Raw genomic sequence first — 26,303 nt, forward strand, 5'->3', positions numbered from 1 at the left:
GTCGAATCCAAGAGACAGTATTGGAAGGACTTCCACTGGGTGAGGGGAAAAAATCAGAAGAAATTATACAGGGCAAGCAAAGCAATGCACAGCTCCTTTATTTGTGTAGCTTCATTGATGTAGATCTGGTGAGCAACATTTTGCACTTTGGGAGCAACGTTTAATTGGGGGTGGAGGATTTGTGAGTTTGGCTGCATCATGTGTAGAGATTCCCCCCACCCCCCAGTTTTGGGGAAAACTTTTGTGAGTACTTTTTTAAATGATGAAATCCTACAGCATTTCAGAGACCAGCCAGTTTATTACTTCATTGGTTTCTGTGATCACTTCTCCAGCGCATCATGCATTCATCTTTAAGGGAGCATTGAACACTCTGTTCTTTGTGCTGCAAAGGCCAACAAGCTTCTCTCTGGAATTTTTGGGTTGCGATATGCTGGCTCTTCTAGGATTTGTTTGGGTTTCCTTTTTTTTTTAATTGTATGGTGTAGTGGTTCGGTGTTCATGCTGCTTTTTCTTGCTGGGAAATCCTTGTGAGGTCCAGCAGCCAGATGTGTAGACTATTTTGCCGTGGCAAGTCACATTGCCCGGGGTGCACTACAAAGAGGCTAGTCTACATTGCACCAAGTTGGCTGAAGGGGGGTGACTGGCCCAAGGTCACCCAGCTGGCTTTCAGGCCTGAGGCGGGACTAGAACTCTCAGACTCCTGGTTTCTAGCCTAGAACCTTAACCACGAGACCAAACTGAGTCTCTCTGGTTTCCTCCTAAAAATGGTGGAGGAATGTGGCATCCAGAGAAGATGCTTTGCAGACTGCAAGAGAGGGTTTGGGTCTACCTGATCGCCCTCCTCTGCGTCCCTCTCATTCAGCTGCTTGTGTCTTTCAGTGCAGGGTCAGCATCTGTTGCTAACCCACTCATCCTGTGGAGTAGGCAAGGCCCATCTGTCTAGAGACCTTCATAGATAGGTAAAGTCCAGCTCAGGGTGTGAAGTAGCAGAAGTGATACTGTTAAATCCAGAGGATTTAGCATAGAGTGGAGCTGAGGGCCAGGCCGATGTTCAGAAATCCAGGTGAATGAGCTGAATCAGCATTTTGGGCAAGGCCACGGGAGGCACCTCCAGTCCCACCAGGGTCCATTGACTCAGAACACATGACTAACAGCAGCTCCTGGGGAGGCCATTGCCTCACGCATCTCTCCCTGGAAACCTGGCACTTCTGTGCCTTTGGGGCTTTTTACATGGTGGTCTGGTGGGCTCAGAAGTCTGCAGATAATCCAGACACAGGGCCTTGGCTTGCAGGCGTCGGATTGACCGATTTACAGACGTTTGCCTTCTGACTGGATTCTGGTGGCAGTTAGTTCTTACCCGTTGCTGAAGGAATCATAGGGTTGGGAGGCCCCTTGGAGGCCTTCTTCCCAGAGAAATGCATGTCCAGCCTTTGCTTAAAAATGTCCGGGGAAGGAGTCCCCATGACTCCAGGAGAGAGGTGGTTCTCCTGCTCAATAGCTGCTCGTGGAATTAGGAAATTCCTCCTATTTAACGTCTGAATCTCCCTCAGTAAGCTTTGGCTCTTCTCCACCCTCGGGCACCCTGGAGAGCAAATTCACATTGTGAGAGCCCTCCAAGTACTTGGAGACAGCTGTCCTCTGTGGGGCCGAAGCTCAGGCTCATCCCTGGCTTCATCCCTGTTGTCTGAGGATCTTGTAGAAGATCTAATTTCTCTTCATTTGCTTCTCTCACTATCCTGGTTGTTGCTCCGGTGTCCCTGACACACAGTTGTCTTGCCTCTGCTTAAGTACTTCAGTAAGGGGGAGCTTTCTCCTTCCTAGAGAATTTTACTGCTGTTCAGCCAAAATCTGTTTCTTTATAGTCTCCGCCCCTTGATTCTAGTCCAGGACTCCAGAGCAATAGAAAAGTTTTCTGCCTTCATCTTTAACATGACAGCCTTTCTGATTTTTCAAGACGTTTTGAAGACTTCTCCTAATCTCTATTCCTTCAGGTCTTAGTTTTCAGTTCCCTGACTCTAGTTTCTCAGAATTCTTCTTAAAATACAGTGTCCAGATCTGAACACAATAGTTCTGTTTCATAATAGTTCTGACCAGTTCAGGGTAGAAAGAAACCTACTTGTGGCTTGGACACGCTTGCTTGTGCTAATACAGTCTGATAGCTTTTTTAGCTCATATTCAGCATCTGATTCTTTAAAGATGCCTTAATCTTTTTCACACGTGTTTTTCCCAAGTCTCATCTCTGCCTTTTTTTTTTTTTTTGTTCCTAAATTCATTACTTAATTTATGCTTGCAAAATTTTATCTTCCTTGGTTGGCTCAAAGTTTGAAGTGATTCTTTTGAATTGAGTGGCTGAAACCAGATCTCCAAACACTTCTGGAAAGAGTTCCAGCTGATGTTGCAGGTTGACAGAGGAGCTTCAGCGCTGTGCCCAGAGTGAGAAAGGTAGCAAGGGGAAACGCCTAGGACTCCCCGAGGGAAAGGCTGGGCCCCTCTTGTTCCTCTCAGCTAGTGAAGCCTCGCAGAGGCTGAAATTCTTGAGCGACTGGCTGAGAGGGGGAAGTAAGAAATTGCCAAGAACAGCTGTGACAGAAGGTACCTGAGTGACAGTTGGCTTGACATTTTTAGCAGCTGCCAGGAGATAGCGTGGCTTCAGATGGCTGTGGAATCCCAGCTAGAAGGCATTGGGAAATGGTGATCATTCAGTAGTCTTGCCTGAAGCCTTCAGGAAGAGTTGGGATACATAAACCTGAGCATGAATCTGGAAGTAATATGGAAAGAGAGATCCGGTATTTCCTTGGGGATGCTATAGAGCCTTGGTTCACCTGGGCTTCTCGGTTTGAAGGATAGGATTGTTCAGAGAAAAGTTAATTGAAACGTAGAAGTAGCAGGAACACTAAACATCATATAATGCTGGAGTTCTTGATTTTAAGGGAAAGTAAAGATGTTTAATAGTTTAAAATTGCTTAATTTTACCTTGGACTGCAAAAAAAAAAAGGATTTTAGTCAAGTGAGCAAGACTCCCAAGGCAGAAGCAGCTAGTGGAAAAAGGAGTCTGAGAGGTTTGAGAATTATGTACATAATTCCAGTGAAAAAAAGGGAAGGAGCACAGCAGCAGAAGCCACCGAGATGGCGCATAAAGCTGAGTATTGATACTCAGAACAAGAGGCGGGATAGAGACCCTGGAGCTGCAGGAGAGCAAATGTCTAAATGAGTGGAGGGATCTGAGCCCTTCCAGGTGATGAGCAGGATCTCACCGTGCAAGGAGTATGGCTGAGGGATATTTACGTACCTTAAGTAATTTCTCCACGACCAGATGAACTGTTTTCCAGTGTACTGGAGGAACCTTTATGTGTTAACCTTGGCAAATCTTGGAGAACTAATTGTTACCAGATGATTATCGGAGAGCAAATGTTGTCTCTGTCTTTTAAAAGGGAAAAAGAATCCGGGGATTACAAACTAGGCAGTCTGATGTCAGTACTTGGGATGGTTGTAGAGCAGATCAAAGATCTGTAGGCACCTTGAAAACAGTGCAGCAGCTTCCAGGAGTCAGCATGGATTTGTCAGATTAAACCTTCCCTCATGTGACTTCCTAACAGTAAGAACGGTTGGACGGTGGAACCAGTAGCCAGAGACCCAACCGTAGCAGCAGCAGCGCAGGATCTGAGCCTGGGTGTGGCCTCCAGGGCCATTCCAAAACCTGCTGGTCAAATGACCGTTGACTGAGATGGGGAGTAATTTAAACTGAATCCAGTTTAGGCACGCTGCTACCCAGAAAGGGGCTTTCCATCAAACATACTGATAGGAATGGTTCTTGCTGCCTTCATGAGTTACTTTTAAGAGCCTTGCAAGATAGATGAAAGGTGGTCAAGGAGTGTCAGCCCTTCAAGGTAGTCCAGTCAGGAAACCAAAACCAAGAATCTTGACCCTGAAGGTTACAGCAACAGCATCTTGCGGATCTGAAAGCACGTCTCTTCCTTGCCCGCCTTTACTTTCCAGGGAACAAGGGAAGATCCCTTAGAGGCGCTTTCTCCACCCCATCCTGCTTTGAACTCGGATTTCTCTCATCAGACCATTCTCTGGTGGCTCTCTGCTGTGGCTCTCCCTCTACTCTCGAGGTTATTCTCACAGCCTGTTGCTAGGAGGGACCGTGAGGCAGGCCGCCCAGCTGTCCCCTCCATCTCCCTCTGTCTCCATCTGGTGTGAGGGTGCCCAAGTCAGTGAAGGAAGGAAATGTCTCTGTCCTGCCTCCTGCTTGAGGGGAGGGAGAGGAAGCAGCACCCCAGGCGTGGGCAGTGCCAGAGAAGCCCTAGGTGGGCAGCACATGACTGTGGTCTTCTCTAGAGTCCTGGCTCTGCTCTTGACAGTAGCCAGCCATGTAGCTCTGGGGAGTCCAGTCAGGAGAAAGGAATGTCTCAGCCCCCCTCCCTGCCACCGTCATAACCCCCTCCTCACATTTAGCTACAGGCGGCTTCCTTGGAAGGAGAAGTTGCATACAATGACCTGGCAAGAGAATTGTTCTTGCCCTTGTTAGTCTGGTCCTTCTTTAAAAGCAGGCAAAATATTCCCATGTTTATCTTGCACTTGGCATATTGCGTGTGGGGGTTTGAAGCAGCAGAGTCTCCCTGTGCTGGAGCATATGTTTGGAAAGGTCTTCAGAGCAACACATTGTGAAATTGCGTAGGTTGTGTTGGAGTACTCTCATGTCACCCTGCTGGTGGCTGTTTATCTCATGTTTCAGGGGGAATCCCGCTTCCTTTCATTGCTCCCTGTTGTAAGTATTCCCAAAATGATATATTTATCCATCAGGCCATGTAGATGTGGACAACCATTCCCCGTCCTGCTTGGTATCCTGGCAGTTTCGATCTGCAGAGACTCCTTCTAAACATAAAGTGATAAAGTGCTGTCCCTGAAGAGCTACTCTTGGGCGCCTCAAAGAGCAGAGGAGAGGGCTCCCTGTGGTCCAGAAATCTGGATTAAAATTTAAGAGGCACGTGCCCCGTTGGCGACCATGAAAGGATGCAAAGTGCCTGGTTTATCAGAGAGCAAGGAAGCTGGTCTTTGTGATTCCCACGGGAGCCAGTAGCTATGGGGCAGGAGCAGCAGGAGAGGCTCTGGCTCTCCTCAGGTGCAAGTGTTCCTCCATTTCCCAAGGGTGAGCTACGGAGAGGATGCGGATGCTGCTGAGCATACCTGTAATGATTGCCTATCCTAATATACGAGTTCTGCTGATCTCCTGGGAAGAAAACCTTGAACACACTGGATAACCCAAACACATTCCATTCCACTGAATACAGATAACAAACCCAGCAGAAGGAGTCCGTGCAGCCCCTCCCAAACAGAACACCCGTCAGCAACTTGACATGCGAAACGTTACGATGTGCAATGCACATTGAAATGGTGAACATGACAATACCGTTGCCTAGAGCTTTGCCCTCAAGTGGCTCCCGGGGAGAGGATGGCTCTGCAGGGACTCGGGTGGCCATCACATTCTCTGCTGACGCGTCCCTTGAAGTCGGATGGAGCTGTCCTTGCCTGTCAGGCTGACAATGCAGCGAGTGACCCTCTTGCCACCTTCCGCGTTATAGTTAGTCTGGTATCTGAAGGGAACGTACCATACGCTTCCTCTGTCCTTTTCTAATGCCAGGGGCGGACGTGTGGGTTCCAGATCTACACAGCGTTTCATTATAAAGCTGCTTAGCAGTGATCTCGCCGCCAAAGGATCCCTCACTTCCGGAAAATATAGTTGTTATGACTATGGAATTAGTATATCCCTGTGAATTCGGTAATCTCCTCCATGGCTGTAATTTTGGCTTGGGGCCTCAGTTTTGCATAGCTCAATACCAGCCGCCTCCTGTGTCCCTTTTCTTTCTGTTTGGCTTATTCATCTCTATTCCTCTCTTTCCTTAAGGCTTCCCCCACCCCTTGGTGTGCCAAAGAATGTGCTAAATCAGGGGGATTGACTTTATTGCTTTAAAGTGGCTGCAGCTCTTGTTTGTTCTGTTGCTTCGTCTCTCCTTTTATTGAGCAAAGGAGGCACGACCTGTTCCCCAGAATGGGCTTTAATTCTTTTTTTCTCTGCTTTGCCATTTCTTTCCCTCACTCATTGCACGATGGCCTGCATTCTAGCAAATGTGTCAGTGGCTTGCATTTTGAACATTAGAATACAAAAGAAACATTTGCTGTCTATTATTATATGTACCATCCCCCAATCTCTGCTCCTTTAAGTGAAAAAAAGCCCTTGTTTAATAGTCCTCATATCTGCAGTTTGAGCTGCATATTTTCCTCTAAAGAGCCTGTTTGTTCCTTCCCAGGGCATGCATGGATATATGTATTTTGCTGAGCACAGATGCCACTCCAATCACAGCTGACTCAGTTATGTAACCAAAAAGATGGCTGTGCCCAAGAAGCAACATTTCCCCATCCCAAACCCAAGGCCTCCTGCTGCAGCCATAGTTTAATTGCCTTCCTGAAACCTAAGAGGGGAGAAACTGTTTGAATTTGGGGAGGGGGTACTGTTCCATGGAGGGGGCAGTAGTTGAGATGGGTTGCTTCTGTGATACCGGGGAGAGATCCTGCTCCCCTCAGTCCAGCCAGATAGGCAGATGGAGGTCGGAGGAGCTGGTCCTGGTGACAGGTTGCTTCTGTGCTGAGTCCTGATGACCTGCGCCCAGTAGAGCACTCAAAGTAGAGGTGGTAGCTGGGCAGGTTGGGATTCACCCAGAAGTACTTTGGCTGCTGCATTCTGACCTGGTTATACTTCCAAGTGGTGTTCAGGGGCAGTCCCATGTAGACAACATTGCAGTAGTCCAAACAAGAAGGGCTGTGACATGAGAGACTGAGGAAAGCCTCCCCTTCAGGTGCAAAAGATAGAGTTGTGTGTAGGCCCTCCAAGCCATAGATGCTACATGATGACCGGGCTCCGCAGTTTCACCCAGATGGAAAGACTGTTGAGCCATGCAGCACCTCACAACTACCTCCAACTGTGTCAGCCCTTTGAGGTGGGCTAGGTCAGGAAATAGCAGGTATTGTAATAACAGGAGTTTGCAAGCCTGTCATTGTCCTCTTATGCCCCCTCTTAGACCAACAGCATTGTGGCAGGGGTTATTTTGAGTTCCTTTCTCAAAACATGTCCCCTTTCCCAGGACTGAGTTGTCTGTTATTTTCCTTTAACTGCTCCTTCGTATCTTTGTCAAGGATTGGACTGGAGGAAAGGACCACTCCCCATCCCCTTCCATCCCACAGAGGAGGTCCAAAAGGATACCATTATTGATAATGTTGAAGGCCATGTAGAGATCAAGCAATAGCAGGAGGATTGCACTTCCCCTATCCAGAGGCCACCCACAAATGTGGTCAATGTACTCTCAGTGTCGTGCCCAGCCCAGGACCCAGATAATCCACGTCCTCCAGGTGCCCTACCACCTTCTATACAAAGGAAGGTTGGAGTCTGATTGACAATCATCACCATTCCTGGGTTGAGCAATGATGACTTGAGGGGATGTACCACTGCCTTCTTCAAGGCAGGCAGCATCGACCCCCTCATTTCCCGCCACCATAGCCCAGCTTCTGGTCACCTCTCTGGAAGCTTTCGCTGATGTTGCAGAGAACCTGGTCCATCTCCTCTGGGCTTGTGAGGTCAAACTAGTCCCAGATAACCTTGCAAGATAGTCTCAGTCACCTCATCAGGACTTGCCCAGCTGGTGTCTGGATCCAAGCAGATCTGAGTAGTGTATCTTTCAGATGCCTAGAAAATTTCTCAAGTTGCCCAGTAAATCATCTTCTGGCCCCTCCTTCCCTTACAGAGTTTGGATCACCTTAAAAAGGCCACCAGCCAAATTCTGCAGATCAGTAAGAATAGATAAAAATATCACTACTTTTATTGCTGTGTTATAGGCCTGCAGGTGAGCTCTTACGATTGGTCTGATTCATGCTTTGTTTTCTGCCAGCGGCACTCCAGGCGTCTCGTGGGTTACTTCACTTCCTTTAGCTCCTCTGTCAACCAAAGGGCTCCCCCGAAGGCCATAGGAACGGCCCGCCGTGGCTGCCAGAAACTCCCCAGGTGCCCTCTGGTAGCCTGGTGGTTCCATTAACTGAACAGGTCCATCTTCCCAGTGAGGACGGGGGGCACCCGTCAGCTCTGTGGTGGTCAGAGCTGACTGGACAAGGGGCAAATAGTAATGTCCTCCAGTCATGCCACATCTGCCTCAAGACAAAAGCAGAACTAAGGTATGGCCTCCTACATGAGTTGGCCCCTGAACGATCTGGGGCAGATCCACGGCTGGATCCAGGTCCAAGCTCTTCTCAACAGCTCCCCTGTCAGTAAAAAGACTTACCTTCTTGCCCGCCCCTTTAGGTCCCAGTCCAGTCCACTTTTTTTTTATCCTGCCTTTATCATTTTTATAAACAACTCAAGGTGGCAAACATACCAAATACTCCTTCCTCCTCCTATTTTCCCCACAGCAACAGCCCTGTGAGGTGGGTTGGGCTGAGAGGGGGTGACTGGCCCAAGGCCTCCCAGCCGGATTTCGTGCCTAGGGTGGGACTAGAACTCCCAGTCTCCTGGTTTCTAGCCCGTTGCCTTAACCAAACTGGCTCTCAGTTACTCTCCTCTTATGGTCCCTTCACAACTGGGAGTTGAATCTCGTGGGAAAACTGTGGTCTGCCCATTCTGTTGCTGGCCTGCGAGGCTCCCTTGCCTTGAAGGTTTCTGTTGTACTTCCTGCTGTTAAGCTGTTTGTCATCATCTTATCCCTTTGGCGGGGGGGGGGGAATGTGCCACCGATCCACGCTTGCAAGCTTTTGTGTCCATTTTCCTGTTTCTCTCCCTCTTGCACGCAAAGCATCTGTGCCTTAACCGGTCCTAATGCAAAAAGACCAGGGCAGGGGGAGGGGTTAAGGGTAGGGTTTTACCTGTTGAAGGGGGGGTTCCAGAGTTCCCCCATTCATCCCCATTTTTCATGGTTTCCCAGTCATTTTCAGAAGGACTGGTGGGGTGATGGGGAACGTGGCTGATGGCTAGGAATCCGTACAGTAAGACGGTAAACATCCTTTGCCCAGTGATGCTTCCTTTCCCTTCTGGCAAGGTCTGCTTCCTCTGGCGGCCAAACTAAGGCATCCACGAGAGCTTGAAACTTGCCCCGCCATGGGCCACAACCTGTCTGCCCTCACCTTACCGACTTGCCCCTCCCCAGACCTGAATGCTGCAGCCTCATGGGTTGCCATGCAGTCCCTCCCTCTCTCCAGCCCCAGAGGCTTTTGGAGTCCCCCCACCCTCCAGGCCTGCCTTCCCCTGCACAAAGCATTCATTTGTCGGTGGGATGGGATGCTGGCAAATTCATTTCTGTGAATCTCCTTAATCTCCTGCTTCCCTGTGGTGTTGTTTTTCGTGTGTCTGTCTGTCTGTCTGTCTGGCAAAGAGACTGCAGGCTGCCCAGCTCATCTTTGGTGCCTTTGTTTTGCCCAAGTTGCTGGGCAACAAAGACACCCCCCCCCCCAGCCTCCTGAATGTTTCCAGCTTGCAACCGCCTCTCCTTGAAAGCGAGTGTTCCCTTGCTAGCTGGAAACAGGGCTCCCTGAGTGCAAATGCCAGTTGAGCAGCCACTCCCCAGCCGTAGAATGTGGGTTTTTTCCCAGTGCAGGAGCTCAGAGCAGAGCCCCCACAGCTGCAACTGCCAATGTGGAGGCCCTGTGCATGTTGATGCTCTCCTGCTGTTGATTTAGCACCATCCCAGTTTGCAAAGCCCCAACCAGCTTCAAGGGCTCCAAATTACATTTGAACAATCCACCAAGGGCTCGATTCGGTAAACACGTTCACCAGCCCCCCAAAATGCCTACAGTTCTTGTCTGCCAGTCAGCAAATTCAGTTTACAGGAGGTGAAATATCTGGTGGCCCTGATATGCTGCTGGTTGATAACAGGACCCTTAGTGTCATACTACCCAATCACAATGTCCTCAGAACATCCTGATTGGACTCGCATCCATCTTCACTGAACCCCTGTCAACAGACTGAGAGTCACCAGGAGGGAGGGGGTGTTGACCTGGAGTGTGAATTGGTTTGTTTAGGCTAGACGTTTATTGCCCAAGGCCATCTGGCCGAGCACCATCCAGGCCATCTGTTGGCAAAGGGGGGAGTACCTGCTTTGATGGGTAGAAGGGGGGGAAAGTAGAGAATGTGATTTTTAAATTGTAGAATGCACAGGAAAGAAGCCATTAGCAACTTTGCTTTGTACCAGACGCTTCGCTTCATTAAACAGTTAAAAGAGCCTAAGTCTCAGAACTGTCTTTGAGTGAATGCTCAAGCGTGTGGATTGTTAAACTTAACTTTTCTGCCCCAAACAGTGCAGTTCTCCAGCCCCTTTCCTGCCAGCTTCCTTGTCAATCTCAGTTGGATGAATCTCAGCCATGGCTATTCAGAGTAGCCCTCAAGTTACCTTCCCTTTATTTTCCCTGATTCTGCCCACGCAGCATGATCCTGGGCAGCAGTCAGGGCTTGATCTGCTACCTGGCTGCAGATAACCCGTCCTGCCAGCCTTTCTCCTCCAGCTGCTCATCCGCCTTCTGCAGGGCAGTGAGAAGCCCCCAGCGCCCTCAACAACAACCCGCAGAACTGGTTCTCAGGACCTCCAGGGTTGGCGGTGAGCGTCCCCATGTTGTTTGCCATCATTCTGCAGCCTTCTCGTCAGATGTCTTCCTGCGTTCATCTGCTTCACATCTCTCCCACTCCTCCTCGCAGCTTGCAAGCCTAGTTTCTCCTTCACCATGGCTTAGACCCCTGCTCGGATTTCCCATGCGCTTCCGCCACTTCTTTTAACCCGCTAGGGCCATCCGTGCTCATGTCCCTGAGTCTTCCCAATTGTAAGATGTCTCTTTATCAGTAAAATGTTTTTTCACCAACCCGTCCCAAAGCTTTGCGCAACATTTTCCCCCAACTTTCGAAGGGGGTTCCACTGTCTCACGGACTCTTCTCTTTTAAGTGTAAACATTCTCGTTGTTTTAGAAGAGAATGGGAGGTTGCGTGGGTTGGCCTGATTCCGCATTGTGCAGACCTAATAAGTAAACGTGACTGTCTGTCTAGTACCGTTGGTGCTACGTCTTGTTCTTGCAGTATATATTCAAAGGAATAGATGCAGTTTTCCAGCTTTGACAAGTTTGTCATTTTCTGAAGTAAAAGCATTATTTCACTTCCCTTCATACTTACCGACTTGAAGTCTATCTGGCCAAGTTACGTTTGCATTCTAGGACAAGCTCCAGAAGCAGATCCCTTGCTCTGTATGATGGCTATAAAATATGACCATTCTTACAATTTCTGGCCGGAGTTGGCCAGTCCCCCCGGAGATTCTGCTCGCACCTCTAGGCTCTTTTCCACGGGAGGATCCGTGCCTCCTGGGGACCTTCCGTTGTTTGGAGAAACCCTTGGAAGTCCTCATTCTGGTAGCTTCCCATGTGCTGTCTGAGCCAGCGTCTTCCACAGCATCGACTGCTGTGAGTGGGTCTCATTTACTTCCTCTTCCATAAATGTTCGTCCAGTGCTTTATGCAGATTTATGGCACTCATTGATCGATCGATCGATTGACTGATGTGATGTATATTCTTCAGATTCAATTCTGAGGTGGGAACCAAGCAAGTGCACATCCATGTGCAACACCGTCAGGTCTCGGTTGAGCTCTTCTCTGCATTTCAACATGCGCATCTCCAAAGAGCGCACTGCTCTTTCTGAACATAACAGCCTGCTAGGAATGCAAAGACTGCAGTGTTACACAGAATTATTAATTTATTAGTTCAAATAATAGAAAGGAAGCTTTGGGCAGAGGAGATGGAATGCCTGGTGGCAAGGAAGAAGAGCCAGCCGGGGGTGGCCGTGGAGGGCAAGCCCTCTAGCTAATGGCAGGAACCCTCAGAAAAGCATCCTGCAGAGTGCCCAGGGCCCCCCGGCCTCTCCCTCCTCTGGGAAGGGAGCTTTGGTGACGAGGCTCCAGGAGGGATTTTTGAGCCAGCTCAGGATCCGCTCCCTCATTATGCCACCCGGCCTACATTTGACCGGGCGGCTAAGATGGCAGCTCTGGGGATGGAAGGACTGGCAATCCTGGGATTTCCTCTGCTGTTCTCTGGAGGCAGGACTGCCTTCCCTGCCGGGAAGGCTGGAGGGCTGCAGGGGCTGTTCTTCCCCTGCACAGGGAGCACCCAGCTCAGCAGGGAGGGGGAGGCGAACCGCGTGCAGCGAGAGGCCTCCTGGTCCCTGTCAGAGAAGCAGAAGCCCGTGTGGCTGGGACAGCTCTGCCTTGGACAGCCTGGTGTGGGGCAGCCCAGGGGCAGAGTCTGCCAAGCAAGGCGTAGGTGGGTCAGCTGTGTCGCCTTTTGCACTGGGGAGGCTGTTTGCTGAGTAATTGGGGGTTGGGGGGGACATGCAACATCCTGCCTGCCTCCCCTAGCAGAACGACGTGCTTTGGCAAGGGCTCAGAAGCAGCTCTCCTGCCACTGGGCCGTCTTTCCAGCAGTGGCAAAGCGCAGGGCCGCAAGGACAGGATTTCCATAATATATTCATAATTGCTGGGGATTCTTCTGCAGGAAGTCTGCTCCCCTGAAGCCACCAGCACTGCTGTGGAAGCTTCCGTCTCTGGGCCAGGTGGGCCGAGGTCAGAGGGAACCTCCGCCCGGCCTCCCTTGCGGGGCTGTTTCTAGGGTGGCCCTTGCCCTGGACACAGTCTCTTTCTGGGAGAGGGGCAGGCACTTAGGTAATACCAGCAGTTCCACCCAGTCCTAGAATCACAGAATGGGATGACCATGGAGATCATTTAGTCCAACCCCCAGTGGCTGTTAGGCACCTCTGGTGATGGATGGCCACCCAGCCTCTGCTTAAACACCTCCAGTGGAAAAGAGTCAGTCTGTCCCATTGATAAACACTTTTTACCACAAGGAAAGTTTTCCTGATACCCAGCCAGGATATGCTTCCTTGTAGCCTGTGTTGGCAATTTTTTCTGCTCTTGGCTACCATGGTAATTAAGCATCAGCCGGGTGAAGAGGTCGAATTTAATTGTCCTCAGTTTAGGTGTTAATAGTTGCGTTGCCTGAGGGGAAGGCAGCTTGCAGGACTTTTTTTTAGTTTTTAGCCTTGCAGCCGAGTAAGCAGCTCGCTCGCTCCTCTCTGAGAGTGTGTGTGCATGCACAAGCCTGTAAATATGTGTTTGTGCTTTCTGTAAATAAATTTTTATAGAAATTCCTGGTGTGTGATTTTTCTGATCTCCTGGGCCAACCGCTTCCTAGCCTACTCTGACAGCCCGGCCCTCTTGCTTCTCCTCCTGTCCTCTGGAGTGGCTCTGAAGAACCTGTCCCTGTCCCCTGCTCAGCTGGAAGGCAGCCGTCCCAGTTCCCGCCCCCCCCCCCCAGCCTCCTCTCCTCCAGGCGAAGCACACCCCCAGCCCTCCTCTGGGACCCTCCTCTGGGCACCCTCTCCAGGTGGGTGAGGTTCAGTCCCACCCGGCTTCCAGGGATGGTGGCCCCAACGCTTGCCTTCTGTGGCTCAGTCGCGTCTCAAACTACCAGAGGTGCCATTTGGGCCATAAATGGGCAACGTGTTGGGAGGCTCATTGTAGGCAAGCTGAAAAGCACCATTTGTTGTTGAAAGTGTGGTCTTGATGCTCCTCCATCTTTTTGGGTATGAAGGAAGGAAGCATCAGCTGCTTCTAATGACAGCTGCATCGGGAGAGAGGAGGGGGGGCTGAGCTCAAGCTCGCTGGGCCTAGAGCCTCCTTGCCTGCTTTGCGTCCTGCCTGCGCTGGGGAAGGAGGGGGGTCTTGCGTCTGCCTGATTTCTGAAGCGTTCTTGGCCCAGGGGAGTTAACAGAAAATCTGCTCTCCTGTCCCTGCTCCAAGTGAAGCAGTGGGGCTCCCAAGCCTAAAGCCAACGCTTTGGGTAGCCGGATCGGGGAGGGTGACTGGTGTCAGCACACAGCACTTCTAGAACCACCCTGGTGCTTGACTGTCTCTTGGCTTCTCCTCATTGCCCTGCTAAAAGCAATGGGCTGGTGGACAAGATAGAAGGCGCCTGGTTTGGAGGTCAGCACCGGGGAAGCAGAACGGAGAGGGTCTCCCCCCCCCCCAGCTCTTGGGATCACTGCAAGAGGGAAGAGTTTCAGTCCTCTCAACAGGCCAGTGGTCTGGTTTGCTCAGTCCCTTAAGCTGCGGTATGGTCTGTTTGCTCCTGGCTTACTGTGCTGGGTGAGATCGGCCCTTGAGATTTGTTGTTACGGATTATGGGTTTCTGTGCTGCCAGTTCAGCCGATTTGGGTCACGCAAATCGCAGTGCAGGAGTCCTCAATATTTGGGGCCCTTGGGCTCCGTGGCTTTTTTCTAATTGCCTGTCCATTAGTCCCCCCCAAAAAGTCTCTGGTTTCAGTTGTACTTTAATCCTTAAAATCTTCTGAATTAATGTATGTATTTGTATCCAAGATTTTTGGCTTTTTTATACGTCCACCAAACATGGAAAATGTCCCTTCATGTAGTTCACATTTCCAGCAAAGATTCGAAGTACCTTTATACCAAGTACCTTGGTGTGAGGCCCTCACAGCTGGTCTGAGAGCAGGCTTTTGGGCCTCCTGGCAGGACGTGGCCTGGGCAGCTCTGCCCATCTGCTGCTGGAGCGCCACTGCGGGTCTCGTGGGCTGCTGTGCTGTGGTGGTGCTGCTCCATCAGGCCGTCTTGCCTGCATCCCACTGGAGTTTTTTCTTGGGTGGGTGCAACTTTCCGTTGCAGCTTCCTTGCCTTCCATTTATTTGGATTCTTAAATTAAAGAATCTTAATAATAGCTAATAGATAGACGTGGAAGCCAGTGAATACCAACCAAAGAATTGCTCCAAGCACCGTGTTGGGGCTTTGGATCTAGCAGGAGCCTGGAGGTAGAGCCATGTTGAGAACACAAGGAGGCAATAAGTACATACGTACACGAATAATAGCAATTAACAGTGCGCACCATCCGCTCTCAAAAAGGGAGAAAAGGGAAGATGATTTTTTATTCCCTTTTCTTTCATTTCTTCACTGTTATAGTCTCTTCTTTGTTCGTTAGCTATCTTTTCTTGTTTCTTTATATTTGTTATATTGTTATTTCAACCATGTATATTAAAATCGAATAAAATGCTTATTAAAAATTTTTTTAAAAAGTAGAAAAGGGGCCGCTGAGCGTGCTGGTGAGGGTTGGCAGGTATGCCTTGCCTTGCAAACCAGTTAGACCATGCCTAGCGTGAACGTGGTGCAGAGCTTGGGGGAGAAACGCAGATCTGATTTGTGGGAAGGGCTGACTCATTTGGGGGAAGGGCTGACTCTGCTGCCGGGTGGCCTTTCTGGTGCCCCAGGGAAAGGAGCAGCCGCCATGCACCCCCCCCCCCACTGCCTCGCAGGCCTTTGCTGTTTCCCGGGGAGGGAATGCTCAACCTCTTTTTCTCCCCCCACCCCTTGTGTTTCAGAGTTCCTACCCCGTCTGGGAAGATTTCAACTCGAAAGCAACTAAGCTCCACTCTCAACTGCGGTGAGTCCTCCTGCAGAGCAGCTGCCATCTGCTTTCCACCCAGGGAAGCAGATCATTCCTTCTTTGGAAAAGCGTTCATTGTCTCCATTTGTGCTCAGAGTTGACTTTTGTGCTTGTTGGTGTTGTTAAATGAACTGATTGTTTAGAAGGCTGTTTAGGGAGCTGGGTCATGCCTTGTGGAAAAGGAGGCTGTTTCTGCAACGGATGAGGACCTCTGTCTGACCCATGGCAGGACCTCCAGGTTCTGAGTTTCTGCAAAGAGCAGCCTGGCAGCAATTTGACCGGCTGAGCCTTCTCACACCTGGTGAAACAGCTTTCTGCTCCTGCTCTTAGAAGTCCATCTCTATTAAATGTGCATGAAGGTTTGGGTGAGGGGCTTGTCAAAAAGTCCAAGTAGATTAACAGGTCACCCAGACACCCCTGCTTGTTGATGCTCTCAGAGAACTTGGGAGGATTGGGGCCCTCCTGCTGATCTTAACAACTGGGCTAGTTGCAACTGGACTAAGTGGTCGCCTCGCCAAACTCAGCTGTTAGGGCTTTAAAGACAGCATCTTAAACTGTGCCTAGCCAGCAACTGGCAGCCAGTGCAGGTCTTTCAGTACAAACCTGGAGTGTTCCCTGTTCCTTGCACCAGTTAGTGGCCTGGTTGCCACAAATTTGCACCAATTGTGATGTCCAGGCATGCTTCAAGAGTGGATCCTTGAAAGCATGCTCTTTAAATCATTCTGTATTGGATGTGACACTGAATCCCCCTGCAACTTCCTGGATCATCTCTGAATACGGCCTGGCATTCTTCATTTCCCACTCCCCAAGGATGAGGGCCAGGTTGAGTGAGAGGGCAGGCTGGGCAGTGAGGCTGGGCCGGGTCTCTCCCCTGATACCGCAGAGCTTTCTGCAGCCTCAGAGCAATGGTTGATGTTTTCATTGGCTAGAATTGTCTATATCCTGCCCATCAGGATAACAGTCCTCCCACAGTAGCTTTCATTTCTAAATAAAAATGCAGTAAATGTTATTTGAAAACAACCAAGGAATCCTGGGGACCCTCCCAGCATGGCCTATGAGGCAGAATCCAGCCAAGCAGCCTCCGGAGTGGCTGTAACCTGCCTGCTGGTGTAGCCCCAGGCATTAAGCTGCTCTTTAAGTGGAGAAGTGGGATTAAATGTTTTAATTAAGTTTAATGACTTCTGCAGTGGAGAGAGGACTCTCCCATGTCTACTGTGAAGGTGGCCATCTGAAACACTGCAGAAAGAGAAGCAACTGGCACAGGAGGTGCAGACTGAGAAGCCCCCACACCCTTCAAAATGGGCAATCGTGCAGTTCGGGGACAAGGCCCGGCTTCCCCCATCTCCCTCTTTCTAACCCCAAACCACTCTCTCATTGCGTAGGAATCCCCAGCAGACACAGCCTTTGACCTCCTAGATGGAGGGATCGAAGGGATGCTCATGCAGATGGCACAAAGGAGGGGGATTGCTGATCCCTCAGAAGACAGGCTCAAGGCTCAAAAGGATCTTGATGGATGCGAACACTGTCTTATCCAACAGTACATTGTTTAATGATGAGAAATGTAAGGATCTCCACTTAGATAGGAATAGTCAGATGCACAGGTATAAGATAGGTGGTGTAGCAAGAAGGATCTCGGTGTCTTGTTGAACCACGGATTAAGCATGAGGCCATCTGATTCTGCAGCTGCCAGAAGAGCCAGTGCAGTTTGGGGCTGGATCAACAGAGGGATGGTCTCAGGATCGTTCCAGTCTGGGCTGCGCTGGTCAGACGCCCCTGGAATCCTGTGTCCGGTTCTGGTCGCCGCGAGGCAGGAAGGGCCCGAGGAACTGGACGGTGTGCCCAGCAGAGCCACCAAGAGGGTGAGGGGCCTGGGGGCCAAATCCTGCAAAGAGCGTTGCGGGAACTGGGTCCGTCTGGCCCAAAGGAGAGAAGGCGTGTGGATGCAGACGTCCAGTCTTCCAGGGCAGAGCGGTGGATTTCCTCTGCAAAGCTCCAACGGGCAGGACAGGAGCCAACCCGTGGAAGCTTCGCAGAGGGAGATCCAGACTCCAAATAAGGAGGAATTTCCTGGGCGTGACAGCTACTAAACAGTAGAACAGGTGCCTCCTGATGCACTGGATGGAACTGGGTGTGGATGGAAGAAGGAAAGAGGCAAAGAATGTAAATATGTGGAGCCTATTTGGTACTGAGTGAGCCAGAGAGATGCTGATCACAGAGAAGGAGGTGGACTCATGCCACACCAGTCCTGCTGGTGTTATCCTGCAGGAGCGTTGTACCACGTAAGAGATGGGGAGTGCCAGTGGCTGGCCTCCCCGAAGTGAGAGGATGAGAAAATGGAGAGTGGCCATCTACCCTAAAGTGTGCAGAGAGAGAGGGGTCCTGGGGGGAAGGTCCTATCTGAGGGAAAGGCAAAGGAGGAAACATTGAGAGAGAGGCATATGTTGTTACTCTGCAGGGACAAGGGAAGTGGCATTGCCGGATAGCTGGCCCACAAGATGGGTAGGTAGAGGGAGGTGTATGATGAAAGCCCCCTGGTGGGACTTTCTGATGTTTCTTGTTGATCTGTGGGATGGTGGAGAGGACACAGAGGCAGGTGTAGAGAGTGAGGAAGGTGACCTAGACAGAGACAGACAGACTCTGTTGCCAGGCAAAAGGGGTGAAGCACGAGATAACATTTGGAAGTAGCTCAGGCAGAGGCCTCCCTAATTCACAGAACTATGAGGAGGAGGAAGTGGTCCAGTACAATCACACTTGTGGGATTCTGTAATCATACTCAATCACAATAAAAGTAGCTGTGGACTACTTGTCCAGTTGATTTTCTAGTCTGTTCTGCTTAATGGGGCTGACCTGGGGGAGGAGATCAGAGGGCGGAGGCATTTTGATCTGATGGGCTGGGGATGGTATGGCAGAGTCCTTGTTAATGCCATTCCAGGGGAAGACACATGGGCAATACGGTGCCAGTCTCCTCTTCTGTCTGCCACACTTCTGAGTCCAAGACACTGCACTGCTGGAGGCCTTGGGCTTCAGTTGGTAAACCCCAGGTCTGTTTGTAAGACCTCCACAACTTAGCAGTGGATAAATGAGCTGTCCTGGCATGCATTTAGGAAACTTGCTTGGCTGCTCTTCCAGGTTTCACGTCCTCCATCAGCCATGCCACCAAAGCAGGGGAAGCAGGTGTCTACTTACTGTAGGAGATCTTGATGGCGACCAAGGGCCCTGCTCTTAAGGTGGTGGACTGTGAAAACCCGGATGTCCAGTTGGACTGTTGGAACAAACTGGGGACCTTGCTCAGGTACCACCTGTTGCATGGCAGGGTCCTGGACCTTTTCCAGGGCTGGGTCTGGGGTTGCCCCAGTTTTGGTGCTTGGGGACTTCTGTCTCCTTGCCCTAGGAGGGATTCTGAGAAGGTTCAGGAGTTATGACAACTACAGACTTTCCCAGGTAATACTAGGGACAACCCATGCAGGCAGCCTTAGGTTAGATCAAGTTCTCACCTCAGAGCAGCTGGATTATGATCTGAAATTGGAGGACAAATGATTAGTTCATTACTGTGGTCAGATCAGTCCCAGAGCCAAATGATCTACAGGGCAGGTGGTTCACCAGATGTCATTCACCAGGTGTCTTACCAATCTGGATTTTGGACGCCAAGGGAGAACTGACTTTAAAAAATATATTATAAACTGCTGGGAGTCCATGTGGAGCCAACAATATAGAAATATTGTAATAAATAATTTTTGAAAAACCAGCCTGTGCGGCTGCAAGATACAATACCAATCTCATCCTTACTCACCACTAACTTCAGTGGGCTTAGTCCCACGTAAGTGAGAAAAGGATTACCATCTTGATTCGTGATGTCCTGGTGGATTACTGGTAAGTGGAAGTTATCAAAAGAAAACTGGGTCGTCCAGATAAGTTGAGGGCTGTTACCAGCTAAGTTGCTGAGCCATTTGTGTGTTTAAGTCTCTCCACTGTGGACGAGCAGAGGGACTGGTGGTTTGGACCTCAGCTTTCAACTGTGTAAGAGTTACAAGCCCAGAGAAATGGAGGGCTTGCCTCCAGCCTTTTTCCTGCCAAAACATCTCGGCTTTCCTCTTGCACACTGCTCATTGCCGGGAATTTTACTGAAAAAGAGTTTGTTGTGATAAACTGCTTTGGAGGACACAGGGAGCTGCTGGATGACAAAGTGCTATAATCAGCTGTTGCACGGAAGCAGCGCTCTGTCTCCTGTTTTTGTGGAAAAACCCTAAAGGGCTTATGTATTTTTAATGTATTTGCTATTGGGCGTATATCTCACCTTTCCTTTCGAGTGCTCAGGGCAAGGTGTATGAGGGCCCCCCCCCCAGATAATATTTCCATAGGTCCCTCTGAGGTAGGATGGACTGGGCGAGAATCACTCTTCCAAAGAATAGAAAAGAAGCATGTCCCTCAACATCCCAAGCTTCTGCCTGGGCTTCTCTTCTGCGGTTACCCGCTTCCATTAAAAAATCTCCCGCTTCCTTTTTGTGCCCGTGACTGAACCTAGGAAGGTGGCTGATACTATCCTTGGCTGATCAGCTGGGGCTGCCCACTGCCATAAATCAGCCAGCCCGTCTCTTGAGTCCGTCCTTCGGGGACCAAAGGCAAACGTGGCCACTTCCTGCATGCCGAACTGCCACAGACAGTGGCCAGGGAAAACCCGTATTTTCCAGTATGCATTAGAAGCCCTCTTTCCTTCTTTAAGACCTAGATGATTGGTAGCATTTTGGTGGCACTGGGCCAGAGTGTTGATGGAGTTCTGATGGGGTGTGGTTTTGTTTGATGTGTTGATAATGTAATGGCGGGGGCTTGATCCACTTTCTGTGTGTGTGTGATTTTTACCAATAGAAGAGAATCTCTGAGGCTCAGGGTTGAACTGTGGGGTCCTCGGTGCTCTCTGAGCGTGGTTGTTTGCTTGCAGACGTTTCCTTACCCGACTAGGTCACATCTTCGGTGCAAAGAGGGAGGGTGGGGTCTGCTCCCTGTTTATATGCAGCAGCTTGCCCTGCCAGTGTTGGTGGGAGTGTGGCTTTCTCGTTGGCAGTTGCTTGGCCAGGGCACCGCTGGCCGCTTGATTGTTTGTCTCCTCGGTAGTTCCTTGCTCGTGGCATTCTTTCCTGCTTGATTGTTTGCCTGGTGAACAGCTGGGTGGAGGCTGCTGAAGGGGATTGTGTCTTTTTGTTTCCTTTATTGTCTCTCTGAACGGCACGTAAATGCGGCTTATATGTCTATTGATGGCTTATTTGTCTGAATGCCAAGCTTCCAGGAATTCCCCGGCCTTTCTGGATTTGGCTTGGTCTAGGATGCTAATTTATTTATTTGTTTGTTTGTTTGTCATATTTCTCTGCCGCACATCTCGCATACGATGGCTCTGGGCGGCTAATAGTTTCCCATTTCAAACTGGGGCTGAGTCTGTCCGTGGGTGGAGAGAGTGGGGCACTTCCACCGTGCCTTCTGACCGCTCGTGGGTGTCCGTGGACGGGCTCTGCCAGTCTCCTGCCTGCCTGTCCTACATGGTGGCTGTTACTTAGCGTTGCTTAGTTACTACATGGTGGTGTTACATAGTGGCAGTCGGAAGTCTTTTATAAAAGTACTTGTCAAACAGGTCAGCTTTGCCATTTCTGCAAATTCTGCCATCTTCACAATCCATTCCTCTGTTGTGGGTATTTCACTATTTCTCCAGTGTTGTTTAAACGATACTCTTTCCCACGGAGGTATGTATTATTTATTTCATTAGTTCAGAAGTACTTTAGTAAACAATATTCCAAATTTAGCTGTCCCCTTAATCTGTTTTAAACTTTTTTGGCAAACTTTTTGCTTTTAATTCTTTTTAAATCCATATAATTATTTCTTTACTTTTACTTTAATCCTTCAGGTCAGAGGTACACTCACCAGGCAGTTTAGGTGTTCTGCTATCCAATGAGCTCTATAACTTCAAAAATGTTCCCACTCCGATGTGCTCTAGAAAGTGGAGTGGGCAAACTCCGTGTCCTTTAAGCAGGTGCCGCTTGAGGCTGCAAGCGTGGTCTTTCTTCCCCTGCTTCCAGTGCTCTACTTGGAGTCACCCGCAGTGTCCCTCCCGATCCTGCGGGCTTACTTGCGAGGAGCTGCCTTCCAGAGCACAGGGTAGGCGATCTCACAGCGTTGCAGGTCTCAGCCCACCGCCCAGCCGCCAGTCTCCACCTCAGCATTGTCCCCGCAGTGCAAAGGTGTGTGAGTCCACCATTTCTCCACCCAGAAGTCCCCCTAAATTCTCTTGAATTGGGTTTGTACAGTTTGGTTCTGTTTTACTTCTGCTTGCCTGCCAGATTCCTTGGGTAGAAGAGGGGCGCTCTCAGTGTGTTAAGTAAACCACCGACTCTGCTTCTGAAGAGCAGCAGTGCTTTCTGGCCGGTCCGACCACTGCACCTTTCTCCCGCCCAAGTGGGCCGCCAGCTGGACAAACCGGGCGGTGCAAGTGAGGCCTGGAGAAATGTCTCCCCGCTCTCCTCCACAAGTGGCAGGAGCGAGGCAGCGGGCATCGATTGGGCAGAGAAGTCGAGGGTCTTGGGCAGGGCTTCCTTTCCAGCTGTTACTGCCTAGTGCCCACGGGGGGGAGCTGCATCCACCCCCAGTTCTTGCTGCACAGACAAACGAAGCACCGCTTTTGCACGTGAGGGTCAGTGTCTGGGTTTGGTACTAAGGAAGGCCCAATGCAGGAGGTGCAAGGCAGCACCGAGAGAGGTGGCACCGATGGTATTAGGACCCTGCTTTTCAGCTCGGCTTGGCTCGGTGCAGCTTGCAAAGAAGGGGTTCCCCCCAGGGACTAAATTAGACACGAGGAAGGAGGAAATGGGTATTATGTGCCTCTGTGTCTGTAGATTCGTTCTCTGAGGCGTACGTCCTTCCTTGCCTTCAGGAACACAAGGAGGTGTGGAGAGAATTTCCTCTCTTCCCCACCACAGTGCTCCCCCATCCCTCTGCTTGAGCCCTCCCTGGAGCTGGGTCTCCCATGACCTGTCCCTGCACCCCCCCAGAGCCCGCCACCGGGGGGGACCAGCTGCTTCCTCATGGGTCGCCTCTCCCTTCATGTGTTGGAAGGGTGGGCAGGAGGAGCCACTGGTTTCCACTCTGTGGGCCTGGCAGAAGTCTGGGAGGCAGAGGGCCTTGGCAAGGGGATGGTCGCCATTGCGCGTGGGGCATTTTTCTCTTCCTAGCTTGATACCAGGACTTTGCTCCATGCTGTGCTTTTACTGTGCCCTTTTCCAGGAGTGGTTTTCTCTGTAAAGAGACAGGCTCGGTCCGTACAAGTGAAGGGGGCCCCACTCTGGGGCTGGCCTGCCGCTGGCATGGGCTGGCCTCTCCGGGGGAGTCAGGGTCCTGTGGATGATGCAGTTGGACTGGCCCTGAGGACACTAAGATGGCTGTAGCAGCGTGTCCCCCCACCCCATCTCTGAATCCTTCACAAGATCCTTTCTCGTCTGTAAACAGATCTGGAGCTGAAGCACTGCAGGCCGGCACCTCCCCGCCCTCCCTTCCTGCAGGGAGCCTACCCCACCTGCTCGCCCCTTGCTCCAGAGCATCCCCGCAGCTGGGAGGGGCGAGGGCTCCCTTGTACGCCTGCCAGTCCTGGGCTCTCCCTGTGCCCATCTCTACTATAAAGGCCCCTTTCAGGCCCAGCACCCCCACCTTGCGGTGGCCGGATGTGCCTTGCTTGGCCGCCCTCTTAGCAGCCCAGCGGGTTGGTTGCTGCTCCCCCGCCCCTCAGCGTGAAAGGCCCCTGTGTTTGCTTCCCCATCCTTGGCCACCGGGCTCCGCGCTCCCCGTGTGCTCCCCTGTGCTCCCGCCAGCCTTGGGAGAGGCCTGCATTTCCTCTGCTCTTCTGCACAACTGCACTTCTGCTTGGCGCTACCTCAGGGATTAGGTGGCAGAGGAAGCATCGAGCCCATCAGATCCCCCAGAAGAGGAGGCTGCCCAGTCCTTCAAGGGCTGCTGCTCAGGGCCAGTTGGGCATGGGAAATGAGCAGTGCCCTGGCTGGGTCTTGGAGGGCCATCAGGATCTCCCAGGGATGCCCTCCAGTCCGCCGGTCAGCCTGGCCTGCCAACTCCGGGTTTCCATTCGGGTCTCATTTCAAATCTTTGCACTGGAAGCTGAGCCGAGACAACTGGTTAGGATCTCTTATGGTGTCACTCCCGGGCCACACGGTCTCAGCTGAAGGACCCTCCAGGCCACCTGGTCCCAGGATCTCATTCTTCCCACAATGGATACAGCCTTCTCTCACATCGCTTGGCCAATTGGGGCAGTCTCAACCAAACACAATCGCTTATAAATCACAGTGTTTGAATTCACTAAACTGGCTGAGGCAAAATCAAGCAGATCAAATTATTCCTTTAGTGTTCCATGTGGGTCCAGCCAAACTACCTGAAGGTTCACTTCCCCAGTCCAAATTGGCTTCCTTTAGATGCCCAAAGGATCCCTGCAGACACCTTGCCACATTTCATGTGACCCAAGGAGAAACAAGGCCCCTTTTCTATTATATCATAAATTACATTTCTTGGTTTGAAACATTTTTATCATTCCATTTAGTATAAATGATTCATCGCCTGGCTTCTAAAAATCATTTGCATGATTTGTTCCATACTAAATATTGTTCCAGTACTTATTCCTTCCACTTGGGTAAGGAAACACCCTTGACAAATGTATGGGTGCTAAAAAGATGGTAGGAAAAATCCATGGCATAAGTAAAGGCTTGGGAGCAGGACATAGAAAAGGATCTGCCTCTCTTGGTGGCTCAAAAGCAGAACATGAGCCAACAGAATAATGCAGCTGCAAAAAAAACCAAACCCAATCCTAACTTACATCAGTAGAAGGATAGTGGCAAGAGCAAGAGATGTCATCATCCCTCTCCTCTGTGTTGGTCAGGCTGCACCTGGAACGTCGTGCCCAGTTCTGTGAAGCTCGTTTTAGGAAGGGCATTCGCAGGCTGAAGCATTCACAATCACAGGGCCTGTAGGAAAAGCTTCTGAGGACACGGCGGCCTTCTCTTCACTTCTTCAAGCTAGAAAATGGGGCAGAATTTTTCAGAAGAGAGGACAGGGAACAAGCCTTAAATTACAAGAAGGTAGACTTTGGTTGGACAGGAAGAATTTCCTAGGGGTCAGAGGTGTTCGACAGTGGAACAAACTCTGTGGGAGCAGAGGGACTTTCCTTTGCTGCAAGTATTTAAACAGAAGCCAGGGAGGTTGCAGCAGTTACTGCTGCACTGGCAGGGTGTTCTCCATGGTGCTTTCGAACCATTATGGACCATGGCTCTGCAAAGGAGGGATGGGAAACAAGCTCCGTCAATGATTGTTAAAGGTAAAACAACCCACTGGGAGAACAGCTTAGCTATCCTGGCAGACTGGCTGCAGCTCAAGAGCCAGAGAAAGTGTAATGAGGACGGAAGGGGAAAGACAAAATGATCTTCATGCAGCTCACTTAATTGCTGAGTTCACCCAAGTTCTAGTTCGCAAAGTGCAGTGAGTCCTCAAGCAACCAAACAGACTAGGTTTGCACAAGATGCTTACCCACAATTCACAACCCTCCCCCTAACAATTTAATACCATTTTAAATGTATACCCTAGGACTTCAGTTTACCTGGTTAAGTGTGTCGGGGAACATTATGAGCAGGTGTGTCCGAGTGGGAGAAGTTGTGTTCATACAACCATTATCAATTGTCCTAACAGTCAGAAATCATGCTGAGACGGGGAGTAGGTCTCTAGTGTTTATTACTGCTACGTTAAACAGAATCCTAACAAACTGAAGAAGCATGGGAAAAACCCAGACAGATAAACCCCAAAAGTTAAGGCGGGTCAGATCTGTCTCTTTGAATGGCTGCTTAATTCCTCAGTACTACGCATGCGTTTCCCCCCCTGGATAGAGGCCCCTTCCAGCTCGCCATCAGTACTCATGACATCAATAACCAGTGCTAAATCATCTATTTAGAGTTTTTTACATAATCTACAATTGGTGGGGTTCACACCATGTAGAAAGTCATGATTAACCTGCCACTATGACTGATCTGAATCCTTGGACTAGAACCAAGGAGTCCCAGGTTCAGCTCATCCTCTGCATGGAAGGTCTTTGGTCGACCTTGGGTCTACCTGAGTCACTGTCTCTTAGCCTAACCTTCCTCACTAGGTTGTGGTGGGCAAACATTGGAGGAGGGCCTACTATCAGTTGCCTAGAGTTTCTTCAGGAAAGGTGGAATCAGTCAACAAACCCTGATCTATCAATATGCAAATAACATTATGGCTTAAGGGGGAAAGTGTGCAGAGGAAGGCCAGTATATGTAGGAAGTTTCTCGGTTGAAACTGGTTATTTAAAACCTTTTCAATCTGGGTTTTGGCCTGACCTGTAGCTAAATTACTACAAAGCAACTTTCAAGCAGGATAACGTCCTGAAAATTAACTTCTGCATATTTTTCATTTTCTTTGAAGTGGTTCAGATCTTACCTGGGAGGTGTTACTAGTATGTATTTTTGGCAGATTATCATTTTAGTCCAAAGTTATTGTCTTATGGAATGCTACAAGGCTGTCAAGTTCTGCAGGAGGAAGAGGCAAGGAAGAGAAGAAATTTACCAGAAAATCTGTACATTGTGTGGGACTTAATATGTTATGGGTCTAATTGTGAAGGGTGAAAGGGTAATCTCTTGACTAGTTGTTGATTACCAGGGGTGTGTTGAGCTGTTGATTGACCATTGTGAGTAGAGTAAGCAGAGGCTGTTGTAGAGACTGTAGGGGGAATATAAAGT

At 50.2% G+C, this 26,303-nt stretch overlaps 1 protein-coding gene across 7 annotated transcripts in view; it reads left to right on the top strand.

Moving 5' to 3' along the window:
- The window catches only part of MTSS2 (MTSS I-BAR domain containing 2), a 65,959-nt gene that overhangs the window by 3,644 nt on the left and 36,012 nt on the right, over nt 1–26,303 (top strand). For 6 of the 7 annotated variants that reach the window (XM_063313187.1, XM_063313191.1, XM_063313193.1 and 3 more), the window contains exon 2: nt 15,452–15,513. The exons of the other annotated variant lie outside the window; for it this stretch is intronic. In XM_063313187.1, coding sequence (XP_063169257.1) covers nt 15,452–15,513 — 62 coding nt within the window. The remainder of the gene's footprint in view (nt 1–15,451; nt 15,514–26,303) is intronic. 7 annotated transcript variants of the gene reach the window in all.

The sequence above is a fragment of the Candoia aspera genome, chromosome 11 (assembly GCF_035149785.1).
Source record: "Candoia aspera isolate rCanAsp1 chromosome 11, rCanAsp1.hap2, whole genome shotgun sequence".
Taxonomy (NCBI): domain Eukaryota; kingdom Metazoa; phylum Chordata; class Lepidosauria; order Squamata; family Boidae; genus Candoia; species Candoia aspera.